Below are 13738 nucleotides of genomic sequence, written 5' to 3'. Positions count from 1 at the left end.
GGGAAAGGTGAGAGACGGGGACGGGGGGCGGGACTTACTGGAGCGTGGGGATGATGCCGGAGGGGTGCTTGGTCAGATCCACCGGCTCGCTCCCCTCCAGCGCCGCCGCCTCCGCCATCCACCGCCGTCGCCCCCGCCGCCGCCCCCCGGCCCCGCGGGAGGAGCCCGGTCCGGGCGCGCCGAGGGAGGAGGAGCCGGCGGGATTCTCCCGCGGGGAAGAGAGAATTCGAAATCCGCGGTGGTTTTATAGAGATCGGGGAGAGGGGATCGGAGGCTGCCGCTCGCCTAGGGTTTGGTCGTCGGCCTTCCTTCCGCGAGGTTGGTGCGGGGTTGGGGTCGGGGTGGGGGGTATGCGGACGGGGTACGGGGGACAGACGGTTGCTGCGGCGGGTGGGTATTTATAGGCCCAGCGAGGTGACCGGCTGAGGCCCGTCCCGAGGGCGGCGAGGTTGTGTTCGATTTCGACTCGTATATGCAGCTCTCACCCGGAGATAACACAATTTGCAAGTACTTTCTTTTTTTGAGAATCAATTTGCAAGTAGTAATATCTTTCTTTTGCGGGGCAATTTGCAGTAATACGACGGGGGCTACTACGCGTCGGTCGGTGGATCTTTTTAAACAAATTGCAACAACATCTTACGTCGCGTCTAATTTTCTGCAACTAGACAATTGTTACGAAAAATGCAACAAGATCTTCAAAAATTGCAACAAATCTGTTGTTGCGTCTGAGCTCGAGGAGGCGAGAGCCATGGACGCCAGCGCTCCTCAAGAATGCCGGCGGCATCGAGCGGCGAGCGAGCCACAACAGATGCAGCTTCAGAGGCAGGCGGAGCTGGGGATCGTTGCAGAAATTTTAAAAAATTCTACGCATCGGCAAGATCAATCTACGGAGAAACTAGCAACGAGAGAGAGAGAGAGGGGAGAGCAGCTTCATACCCTTGAGGATTGCGACACGGAAGCGTTACAAGAACGCGGATGAACGAGCCGTTCTCGTAGCGATTCAGATCGCGGTGGATTCCGATCTAAGCGCCGAACAACGGCGCCTCCGCGTTCAACACGCGTGCAGCCCGGTGACGTCTGCCACGCCTTGATTCAGCAAGGAGGAGGGAGAGGTTGAGGAAGAAGGCTCCAGCAGCAGCACGACGGCGTGGTGGTGGTGGAGCAGTGGTTCTCCGGCAGGGCTTCGCCAAGCACAAACGGAGGAGGAGAGGGGTTAGAGAGGGGGAGGGCTGCGCCTTGGATGTGGTGCGGCTGCCCTCCCTCCTTCCCTCTATTTATAGGGTGAAGAGGGAAGGGGGACGGCCCCTCTAGATGAGATCAAGAGGGGGGGCGGCCAAGGGGAGGGGGCTTGCCCCCCAAGCCAAGGGGGGCGCCCCCTTTAGGGTCCCCCCAACCCTAGGCGCATGGGCCCTAAGGGGTGGCGCCCAGCCCACTTGGGGCTGGTTCCCTTCCACATACAACCCATAAGGGCCCTTCGGGGCAGGTGGACCCTCCCGGTGGACCCCCGGAACCCCTTCGGTGGTCCCGGTACAATACCGATAAACCCCCGAATACTTTCGATGACCGTATGATGACTTCCATATATAAATCTTCACCTCCAGACTATTCCAGAACTCCTCATGACGTTCGGGATCTCATCCGGGACTCCAAACAACATTCAGGTAACCACGTACAAACCTTCCCTATAACCCTAGCGTCATCGAACCTGAAGTGTGTAGATTCTACGGGTTCGGGAATCAAGCAGACATGACCGAGATAGCTCTCCGGCCAATAACCAACAGCGAAATCTGGATACCCATGTTGGCTCCCACATGTTCCACGATGATCTCATCGGATGAACCACGATGTCGAGGATTCAAGTAATCCCGTATACAATTCCCTTTGTCAATCGGTACGTTACTTGCCCGAGATTTGATCGTCCGTATCACAATACCTCGTTCAATCTTGTTACCGACAAGTCACTTTACTCATTTCGTAATGCATGATCCCGTGACCAACTACTTAGTCACATTGAGCTCATTATGATGATGCATTACCGAGTGGGCCCAGAGATACCTCTCCGTCACACGGAGTGATAAATCTCAGTCTTGATTCATGCCAACCCAACAGACACTTTTGGAGATACCTGTAGCGCACCTTTTTAGCCACCTAGTTATGTTGTGACGTTTGGTACACCCAAAGCATTCCTACGGTATCCGGGAGTTGCACAATCTCATGGTCTAAGGAAATGATACTTGACATTAGAAAAGCTTTAGCAAACGAACTACACGATCTTGTGATATGCTTACGATTGGGTCTTGTCCATCACATTATTCTCCTAATGACGTGATCTCGTTATCAATGACATCCAATGTCCATGATACGTCCATTTTGCATCATGCTTTTATGACAATATTTATTGCATTATGGGTTGTTATTTCACGTTATGTCACAATACTTATGGCTATTTTCTCTTATTTTACAAGGTTTATATGAAGATGAAGAATGCCGGCAGCTGGAATTCTGGGCTGGAAAAGGAGCAAATATTGAAGGCCTATTCTACACAACTCCAAAAGTCCTGAAACTCCACGGAATACCTTAAAATAAATAAAGAAAAATCGTCGCCAAAGATGAAGGCCAGGGGGCCCACATCCTGCTCACGAGGGTGGGGGGCGCCCCCCCTGGGCGCGCCCCCTACCTCGTGGGCCCCCTGGTGGCTCTCCGACGCCCATCTTCTCCTATATAAAGTCTTTCGATAAGAAAAAAATAGAAGGCAACCTTTCGGGATGAGACTCCGCCGCCACGAGGCGGAACCTTGGCGGAACCAATCTAGGGCTCCGGCAGAGCTGTTCTGTCGAGGACACTTCCCTCTGGGAGGGGGAAATCATCACCATCGTCATCACCAACGCTCCTCTCATCGGGAGAGGGCAATCTCCATCAACATCTTCACCAGAACCATCTCATTTCCAAACCCTAGTTCATCTCTTGTATCCAGTTCTTGTCTCCAAGTCCGGGATTGGTGCTAGTAGGTTGCTATTAGTGTTGATTACTCCTTGTAGTTGATGCTAGTTGGTTTATTTGGTGGAAGATCATATGTTCATCTCTTGTATCCAATTCTTGTCTCCAAGTCCGGGATTGGTGCTAGTAGGTTGCTAGTAGTGTTGATTACTCCTTGTAGTTGATGCTAGTTGGCTTATTTGGTGGAAGATCATATGTTCAGATCCTTTATGCACATTATTACCCCTCTGATTATGAACATGAATATGCTTTATGAGTAATTACGTTTGTTCCTGAGGACAAGGGAGAAGTCTTGCTATTAGTAGTCATGTGAATTTGGTATTCGTTAGATATTTTGATAAGATGTATGTTGTCTAACCTCTAGTGGTGTTATGTGAACGTCGACTACATAACACTTCACCATTATTTGGGCCTAGAGGAAGGCATTGGGAAGTAATAAGTAGATGTTGGGTTGCTAGAGTGACAGAAGCTTAAACCCTAGTTTATGCGTTGCTTCGTAAGGGGCTGATTTGGATCCATATGTTTCATGCTATGGTTAGGTTTACCTTAATACTTTTGTTGTAGTTGCGAATGCTTGCAATAGAGGTTAATCATAAGTGGGATGCTTGTTCAAGTAAGAACAACACCCAAGCACCGGTCCACCCACATATCAAATTATCAAAGTACCGAACGCGAATCATATGAGCGTGATGAAAACTAGCTTGACGATATTCCCATGTGTCCTCGGGAGCGCTTTTCCTATTATAAGAGTTTGTCCAGGCTTGTCCTTTGCTACAAAAAGGATTGGGCCACCTTGCTGCACTTTATTTACTTTTGTTACTTGTTGCTCGTTACAATTTATCTTATCACAAAACTATCTGTTATCACTTATTTCAGTACTTGCAGAGAATACCTTGCTGAAAACTGCTTATCATTTCCTTCTGCTCCTCGTTGGGTTCGACACTCTTACTTATCGAAAGGACTACGATAGATCTCCTACACTTGTGAGTCATCAAGACTCTTTTCTGGCGTCGTTGCCGGGGAGTGAAGCGCCTTTGGTAGGTGGAATTTGGTAAGGAAAAATTTATTTAGTGTGCTGAAATTTTCTGTCACTTGTTACTATGGAAAGTAATTGTCTGAGGGGCTTTTTCGTGGTATCTTCACCCCATCCAGTAGATCAAAGAGTTGCTCCTCAACCTACTCAACCTACTGAACCTATTGAAAATGAAACTCCTTTTGAGATTCCTTCGGGTTTGATGGAAAAACTACTAGCTAACACTTTTACAGGAGATGGAACAAAGCATCATGATGAACATCTACGCTATGTGGATGATGTTTGTGGACTATTTAAGCTTGCAGGTATACCCGATGATGTTGTTAAGAAGAAGGCCTTCCCTTTATCTTTAAAGGGATACGCATTGACATGGTATAGGCTATGTGATGATATGAGATCATGGAACTATAAAAGATTGAAATTGGAATTTCATCAAAAGTATTACCCTATGCATCTTGTTCATCGTGATCGTAATTATATATATAATTTTTGGCCTCGCGAAGGAGAAAGCATCTCTCAAGCTTGGGGGAGGCTTAAATCAATGTTATATTCATGCCCCAATCATGAGCTCGCAATAGAAGTGATTATGCAAAGTTTTTATGCTCAGCTTTTTGATAACAATCGCACCATGCTTGATACTTCTTCTGCTGGCTCTTTTATGATGAAGACTATTGAATTCAGATGGAATTTATTGGATAGATAGAATTAAATGCAACTCTGAAGATTGGGACCTCGACGAAGGTAAGGAGTCAGGTATGACACCTAAGTTTGATTGTGTTAAATCTTTTATGGATACCGATATTTTCCGTAAGTTTAGCACTAAATATGGACTTGACTCTGAGATAGTAGCTTCTTTCTGTGAATCTTTTGCTACTTATGTTGATCTTCCCAAGGAGAAGTGGTTTAAATATCATCCTCCCATAGAAGTAAAAGTAGATGCACTATTAAAGTTGAAGAAAAGATTGTCACTTATAATGATCCTATTGTTCCCACTTCTTATGTTGAGAAACCACCTTTCCCTGTTAGAATGAAGGATCATGCTAAAGCTTCAACTGTTATTCGTAAAAGCAATACTAGAACTTATACACCTCCTGAGCAAGTCAAAGTAGAACCTAATATTGCTATTGTTAAAGATCTCTTGTCTGATAATATTGATGGGCATGTTATTCAATTCTGTGGTGAAACTGCCAGAATTGCTAAACCTTGTGCTAGAGATAAACATAGACCTGTGATAGGCGTGCCTGTTATTTCTGTTAAAATAGGAGATCATTATTATCATGGCTTGTGTGATATGGGCGCTAGTGCTAGTGTTATACCATATTGACTTATACAAAGAAATTATGCATGATATTGCACCTGCTGAGTTAGAAGATATTGATGTTACAATTAAACTTGCCAATAGAGATACTATATCTGCAGTGGGAATTGTTAGAGATGTCGAAGTCTTGTGTGGAAAACCAAATATCCCACTGATTTTCTTGTTCTTGATTCTCCACAAGATAGATTTTGTCCCATTATATTTGGTAGACCCTTCTTGAATATTGTTAATGCTAAGATAGACTGCAAAAAGAATGTTGTTACTGTTGGCTTGGATGATATGGTTCATGAGTTTAATTTCTCTATATTTAGTAAACAACATCGTGAGGAAGAATTGCCTAGTAAGGATGAAATTATTGGTCTTGCTTCTATTGCCGTACCTCCTAGTGATCCTTTAGAACACTATTTGCTAGACCATGAAAATGATATGTTCATGAATGAAAGAAGGGAAATAGATGAAGTATTATTTAAACAGGAACCTATTCTGCAACACAATTTGCCTGTTGAAATCCTAGGGGATCCTCCTCCACCCAAGGGTGATCCCGTGTTTGAGCTTAAACCGTTGCCTGATAATCTTAAATATGCTTATCTTGATGAAAAGAAAATATATCCTGTCATTATTAGCGCTAACCTTTCAGAGCATGAAGAATAAAGATTATTGAAAACTTTGAAGAAGCACCGTGCCGCTATTGGATATACTCTGGATGATCTTAAGGGCATCAGTCCCACTCTATGTCAACATAAAATAAATTTGGAAGCTGATGCCAAACCAGTTTGTGATCCTCAACGACGTTTGAATCCTAAAATGAAAGAAGTGGTAAGAAAGGAAATACTCAAGCTTTTGGAGGCAAGTATAATTTATCCCGTTGCTGATAGTCAGTGGATAAGTCCTGTCCATTGTGTCCCTAAGAAGGGAGGTATTACTGTTGTCCCTAATGATAAAGATGAATTGATTCCGCAAAGAATTATCACAAGTTATAGGATGGTAATTGATTTTCATAAGTTAAATAAGGCTACTAAGAAAGATCATTACCCCTTACCTTTTTATTGATCAAATGCTAGAAAGATTATGCAAGCATACACATTATTGCTTTCTAGATGGTTATTCCGGTTTTTCTCAAATACCTGTGTCGGCTAAAGATCAATCAAAGACTACTTTTACATGCCCTTTTGGTACTTTTGCTTATAGACATATGCTTTTCGGTTTATGTAATGCACCTGCTACCTTTCAAAGATGCATGATGGCTATATTCTCTGACTTTTGCAAAAAGATTTGTGAGGTTTTCATGGACGACTTTTCCGTCTATGGTTCCTCTTTTGATGATTGCTTGAGCAATCTTGCTTGAGTTTTGCAGAGATGTGAAGAAACTAATCTTGTCTTGAATTGGGAAAAGTGCCACTTTATGGTTAATGAAGGTATTGTCTTGGGGCACAAAGTTTCTGAAAGAGGTATTGAAGGTGATAAAGCCAAGGTTGATGCTATTGAAAAGATGCCATGTCCCAAGGACATCAAAGGTATAAGAAGTTTCCTTGGTCACGCCGGATTTTATAGGAGGTTCATTAAGGACTTCTCAAAAATCTCTCGGCCTCTGACTAGTTTATTATAAAAAGATGTACCATTTGTCTTTGATGATGATTGTGTAGAAGCATTTGAAATACTTAAGAAAGCATTAGTCTCTGCACCTGTTGTTCAGCCACCTGATTGGAATTTACCCTTTGAAATTATGTGTGATGCTAGTGATTATGATGTAGGTGTTGTTCTAGGGCAAAGAGTTGATAAGAAATTAAATGTTATCCATTATGCTAGTAAGACTCTAGACAATGCTCAAAGAAATTATGCTACTACCGAAAAGGAACTTTTAGCAGTTGTATTTGCTTGTGATAAATTTGGACCTTATATTGTTGATTCTAAAATAACTATTCACACTGATCATGCTGCTATTAAATATCTTATGGAAAAGAAAGATGCAAAACCTAGACTTATTAGATGGGTTCTCCTACTGCAAGAATTTGATTTACATATTGTTGATAAAAAAGGAGTTGAGAACCCCGTTGCAGACAACTTATCTAGGTTAGAGAATGTTCTTGATGACCCACTACCTATTGATGATAGCTTTCCTGATGAACAATTAAATGTCATAAGCACTTCTCGTAGCACTCCTTGGTATGCTGATTATGCTAATTATATTGTTGCTAAATTTATACCACCTAGCTTCACATACCAACAAAAGAAAAAGTTTTTCTATGACTTGCGACATTACTTTTGGGATGACCCACATCTTTATAAAGGAGTAGATGGTGTTATTAGACGTTGTGTACCTGAGCATGAACAGGAACAGATCCTACGCAAGTGTCACTCCGAAGCTTATGGAGGACACCACGCTGGAGATAGAACTGCACATAAGGTATTGTAATCCGGTTTTTATTGGCCTACTCTCTTCAAGGATGCCCGTAAGTTTGTGTTGTCTTGCGATGAATGTCAAAGAATTGGTAATATTAGTAGACGTCAAGAAATGCCTATGAATTATTCCCTTGTTATTGAACCATTTGATGTTTGGGGCTTTGGTTATATGGGACCTTTTCCTGCCTCTAATGGATATACACATATTTTAGTTGCTATTGATTACATTACTAAGTGGGTAGAAGCTATTCCAACTAGTAGTGCTTATCATAACACTTCTATTAAAATGCTTAAGGAAGTTATTTTTCCGAGGTTTGGAGTCCCTAGATATTTAATGACTGATGGTGGTTCACACTTTAGTCATGATGCTTTCCATGAGATGCTTGCTAAATATGACGTTAATCATAGAATTGCATCTCCATATCACCCGCAGTCCAGTGGTCAGGTAGAATTGAGCAATAGAGAGCTCAAATTAATTTTGCAAAAGACTGTCAATAGGTCTAGAAAGAATTGGTCAAAGAAACTTGATGATGCATTATGGGCCTATAGAACTGCATATAAAAATCCTATGGGTATGTCTCCGTATAAAATAGTTTATGGAAAAGCTTGTCACTTACCTCTCGAACTAGAACATAAGGCATACTGGGCTATTAAAGAGCTCAACTATGATTTTAAACTTGCCGGTGAGAAGAGGTTATTTGATATTAGCTCACTTGATGAATGGAGAAACTAAGCTTATGAAAATGCCAAGTTGTTTAAAGAAAAGGTTAAAATATGGCATGACAAAAGGATACAAAAGCGTGAGTTTAATGTAGGTGATTATGTATTGCTATACAACTCTCGTTTAAGATTTTTTGCAGGAAAACTTCTCTCTAAATGAGAATATCCTTACGTTATCGAGGAGGTCTATCGTTCCGGTGCCATAAAAATCAACAACTTCGCAGGCACAAATCCGAAGGTGGTAAAGGGTCAAAGGATCAAACACTATATCTCAGGTAATCCTATAAATGTTGAAACTAATATTATTGAAATCGTAACCCCGGAGGAATACATAAGGGACACTTTCCAGAACGTTCCAGACCCCGAAAAGGAATAGGTATGTGGTACGGTACTAAAGGCCTTGCGCTGGCGCGGTGCAGTGGGATATTTAGTCCCACCTCGCTAGCTGAGGAGCGGTCGCACCTGTTTATAAGTGCAACTCTGCCCTCCCATTTGAACTTCTCACTATTGCAGGCCTACAGTCCTAATCTTGTGTCTCTGCCTGTGGGCCTGCTGGGCAGTCTGCGGGCCTGAATCCTGGCCCAATAAGGTTTCTAGTCGTATTCAGGCCGTGGTGGCCCAGTAGGTGGCAATTTTTTTATTTTTTCCATTTTTTGTTTTCTTTTTTGCTTTATTTATTTTATGATGATTCTTTTTGCTATTAAAGTTTCTAACAAAATTCTAATTACTTATTTATTTTCTTTTATGATAATTCTTTTTGCTTTTAATGTTTTGAACAGAATTCTAATTACTTATTTATTTTCTTTTATGATAATTCTTTTTGCTTTTAATGTTTTGAACAGAATTCTAATTACTTATTTATTTTCTTTTATGATAATTCTTTTTGCTATTAAAGTTTGTAACAAATTTCTAATTACTTATTTATTTTCTTTTATGATAATTCTTTTTTCTTTTAATGTTTTGAATAGAATTCTAATTACTTATTTTTTTTCTTTTATGATAATTCTTTTTGCTATTAAAGTTTGTAACAAAATTCTATATAATTTTAGTTTCAATAATACTAGAGGTTTATAAAAGCTTTTTAGTTGATTCCTTCAGTACCAGTTCTAAGGCTGTTACAAAGGCACTTTATTTGGTACAGGTTTTAAGGCGACCTTTTAGTACCGGTTCGTGGCATGAACCGGTAAAAGAGTTTTTTAGTTGATTCTTTCTGCAGCTGTATTTTAGTCCTACCTCGCCAAGCGAGAGGCACTCGCAGCGGTTTATAAGCCCTGAGTGTAGAGACGATGAAGGGAGAAGCGCAGTGCTCACCTGCACGTTGGCCTGAAGCTAAGCAACGTGCAGATGTTCATTGCGCCTCTCTTTCATTTTGGCATGGTATATATAGGCATATCATTGGTCACAGTTGGTGGCATGAACCGGTTGGTGGCATGAATAGTTAAAATTTGAATTCTTTGAAATTTGTGTGAATCACAAGTTTGTGATTAACTTTACTAAAAAAATGAGCATAGATGCGCCTATAGAGAGAATTCAACCTAAATTCATAATAAATTTCTACGAACTTTAGAGAAATTCAGTATGAATTTAGGTCAAATTACCTGTATAAGGGCATCTATTTTCACTTTGAGAGGAGTTCAATAAGGCAGAGAGGGAGGGGCTTATAAACTGGTGTGAGCGCCCTTCGGTTGGCGAGGTGGGACTAAACCAACCCTTTAGTCCCAGTTGATGGCACGAACCGGGACTAAAGGGCAGCATTTGGTCCCGGTTCAAGCCACCAACCGGGACCAATGGTGGTGGGCCAGGAGCGAGGCCCATTGGTCCCGGTTTGTCCCACCAACCGGAACCAAAAGGTCCAGACGAACTGGGACTAATGGCCCACGTGGCCCGGCCGGCCCCCGGGCCTCACGAACCGGGTCTAATGCCCCCATGGGTCCCGGTTCTGGACTGAATCAGGACTAATGGGCTGGCCCGGCCTGGACCATTGCCCCATTTTCTATTAGTGTTATCATCTTCACTGAAATGAGAGAACTAGTCATTGATTGCTTTCCACTTAACAAGATACGCTGATCGCACTTGGTGAACAATATTTTTTAAAGAAAATACTAAAAAAATTGACGATAAATCACGAGTGGACATACAGCTACGCGAGGTTCGTATCCTCCCCGTCCATTCCCACGTGATTCGCGCAGTTCGAATACATCGAGCGTGTATAATTAATTCCATGCATCGTATACAATTTGTATAGCTTGCGTATTACCTCTCACCTCGGCAGCAGACGACCCACAATGCAGTCTCACGCATGATTTTAATCATTCCTGGGTTCCTTGATTGCCTGCCATGCATTTACAACTTGGCAGCTCGCAGCTATTTAAAGGAGCGTTGGCTGTATATGTGAAATTTATGGCAGTTGGCGTGTGCCCCGCACGGCTTATTTATCTGCTTGCTGATGTTTTGTGTGTGCAGTCAGTCTTTGCAGGAGATTAGCATGGTTAGATATTGCCGGTAACCTTGCCTAATTTGTAATGCTGAAGTTGATATTGAACACACCCACTTTATTTATTGCTTGACGAATCATAAGACAAAGCTGTTTGCACGGTAGGTGAACCAGGTAGCACATACTAGTACATTGAGGAGCTTGATCAAAAACTAATTACTAGCTAGTACATGGAAGACCACGGTGAAATGAAACATTACTGGGTACTGATTGGCCGCCAACGATCTCAAAATGTGTCATAGCTAAATAAACAAGGCGACGAGGATGGTTGCCCAGGGTTGAGTTCAGTGGTTGTGGAGCTTATCGAGGATCAGTGTCTTCCCAAACAGATTTGTCATCTAAATACTGAAACCCTTTACTATGAAATATTCATCTTCCAACAGGTCTAAAGGAGAAAAATATTTGTGTGATTCAGTTGGATCGCCATGCAAAGGAGACAACAAAGAGAAGTTGCTTTATTTCAGGGAACGTTGATGTTGTTGTAAAGGTGTTAGCACAAGTTCCGGACCAACCTCTGCTAGCATAACAAGAGAGATGCAATTTTCATCTGGGCTAAAAAAGGCAGTTTGGCAAACGTGCTATTGCAATACAGGGTTGTCTGTGAACATGCATAGTAAGCAAGAACCTTTTTTTAGGCAAGCAAGCAAGAACCTAGTAGTAGCAAAAACTGGAGCAACAACCTTCACCATCAGATGAACTGAATCCCATGAACTAGGTTGACCAAGGATCCATAATGCAGGTTGGGTGAGTAATTTTTACTTACTAGGAGTAAACCTCATTTATTACTGCCCGACCGAGGTCACGAATGTTAATTACACTGACAGGTAGCCTCTAGCCCTGCACCCTGACCATAAATATACCGGTCTCTATCCACCATATTCAATAAAATAGCTGGCCAACGTCTATCGTATTAATGTTGCGTATTCACTCACTTATTCCTTAGTATTGCCACAGTCCAGTCAAGCACTATATTAAGCGTGAATCACATGTCAGCAATCGTCGGTCAGGATAACATCGTCGCGTGGCACCATGTCTCAAAATCCCACGTCCAAAATTTGATCCATACATAATTCGAGAGCACTGCTATTTTTTTGACAAAATACACTGATCACAGAAGAAATAAAAAAACACGCGCGTGAAGACCCAAGGCGAGCTTGGTAGGCCTCAGTTGGTGGTGCTGGACACGTCGGTGCGAGGCTGCTGCATCGCCTCGGCATACTCGACGAGCCTCTGGACACTCGGCATGACCGGCGCCACCGCGTCCAACGCGCAGAAGAGCTCTGCCCATGCGGCCAGGAGCGGCGTGGTGGTCGGGTCGAAGGTCTGGAGCCCACACATCTCCTCCGTCGCGCGCATCGAGCCAACGAGGCCGCCGAGCATGACGTCCACGAGACCGGGGCCGTCCCTCGCGCTGAAGAACTTGGCCTCAGACTCCCTCAACACCCCCTCCAAGGTTTCCATGGCCGCGGCCGCCTTCTTCCTCCCCTCCTCCTTCTCCTCGCCTGTCTCGCCTCTTAACGCCTGGCTCCGCGCTTTCAGCAGCTGCATTAAAAACGTATACATGAACTTGGCCATGTGAGGGTTAAGTAGTAACTACTCCCTCCGTTCCTAAATGTAAGTCTTTATAGAGATTTTACTGTAAATCGCATAAAGATGTATATAGATGCATTTAAAGTTTAGATTCATTTATTTTGCTCCGTATGTAGTCCATTTAGTGGAATCTCTACAAAGACTTATACTCCCTCCGTTCGGAAATAGTTGTCATCAAAATGAATAAAAGGGATAGATACAACTATTTTTAATCATTTTGATGACAAATATTTTTTGGATGGAGGGAGTATTAAGAAACAGGGAGAGTAATAAGCAATATGGACCTACCGTGCCGTCGACGAATGCGGCCCAGAAGAGAGCGACGGCTCGGCCGTAGGGGTCATCGGCGGGGAGCAGGGAGGGCCCGGCGCCGGAGAAGGCCTCGTCGATGTACTGCAGGATGACCGACGACTCGCAGACGGGCTTGCCGTTGTGGATGAGCACCGGCACCTTGCCGCCGTGAACAGGGTTGGACCCCAGGAGCAGCTCGCTCTTGTTCTGCAGGTCCTCCTCCACGTACTCGTAGCTGAGGCCCTTGAGGCGGAGCGTGATCTGCACCCGCACCACGAATGGGCTCGCCCACATGCCCAATAGCTTCAGCTCCTCTCTACAGCCGGCCATTCCCTTCCTGTTGCTTTGCTTTGGCTACTCGCTCAACATCGAGCTCATTTGCTCCTTTCTTAATTGCCGGCCTTGTTGATTGATTTTTTGACTTTAAATTGCCGGCCAAGCACGTACCTGCTACCACTCATAGTCTCATACATTATATAATAATATCGTGTGACGTCTCGTGCTTGCCTCCTGTGCACTATATAACCTGATATACTTGCAGAGGCCAAAATAAATAAATAACCTGATATAAGCCCTCTAAAGCCATCAAACAACGTTTTATGACCGCATGCATCTTTCGAATGCAGAGGCCGGGGGTGATCCTCCTTTCCAAAAACAACAAATCAAACAGCACTTTGACCACTGCGTCACGACCGGCTCGGACCTTCCCTCTCGTGATCTGTAACTTAATTAGCTTACAACTTGTTTGAAGTCTATTTTCATATCACACGTGTATGACTCAAACACCTAGCCCTCCGCTAATTACAAGTTCAACCGTAGCACAACTCGTACACATATATTCGACACATAATTTTAACACGTGCGAACGTGTGTGGCCTATGGCCAGGCTGGCGGC

At 43.4% G+C, this 13738-nt stretch overlaps 2 protein-coding genes across 3 annotated transcripts in view; both read right to left on the bottom strand.

Annotated features, from left to right (window-relative positions):
* The window catches only part of LOC123110157 (TATA-box-binding protein 2), a 3889-nt gene extending 3524 nt beyond the window's left edge, over positions 1-365 (bottom strand). The window contains exon 1 of one of the 2 annotated variants that reach the window (XR_006453181.1): positions 39-359. Coding sequence is in view for 1 of the 2 variants with exons in the window: in NM_001405974.1 (NP_001392903.1) it covers positions 39-118 (80 nt within the window). In the remaining variant the exon portion in view is untranslated. Of the gene's footprint in view, positions 1-38 lie in introns of both variants that reach the window. The other variant, NM_001405974.1, reaches the window with a different exon arrangement.
* Positions 366-12021: 11656 nt separating this feature from the next.
* Positions 12022-13211, bottom strand: LOC123115468 (probable glutathione S-transferase GSTU6). The gene is made up of 2 exons (XM_044536622.1): positions 12841-13211; positions 12022-12504 (listed from the first exon to the last, which is right to left on the bottom strand). Exons 1-2 carry the CDS (start codon positions 13171-13173, stop codon positions 12127-12129), a joined length of 711 nt encoding a protein of 236 aa, XP_044392557.1. The 5' UTR covers positions 13174-13211; the 3' UTR covers positions 12022-12126.
* Positions 13212-13738: the final 527 nt, after the last annotated feature.

Source organism: Triticum aestivum, chromosome 5B (assembly GCF_018294505.1).
Source record: "Triticum aestivum cultivar Chinese Spring chromosome 5B, IWGSC CS RefSeq v2.1, whole genome shotgun sequence".
NCBI classification, from domain to species: Eukaryota; Viridiplantae; Streptophyta; class Magnoliopsida; order Poales; family Poaceae; genus Triticum; species Triticum aestivum.
This window is presented reverse-complemented; position numbering and strand designations above follow the sequence as displayed.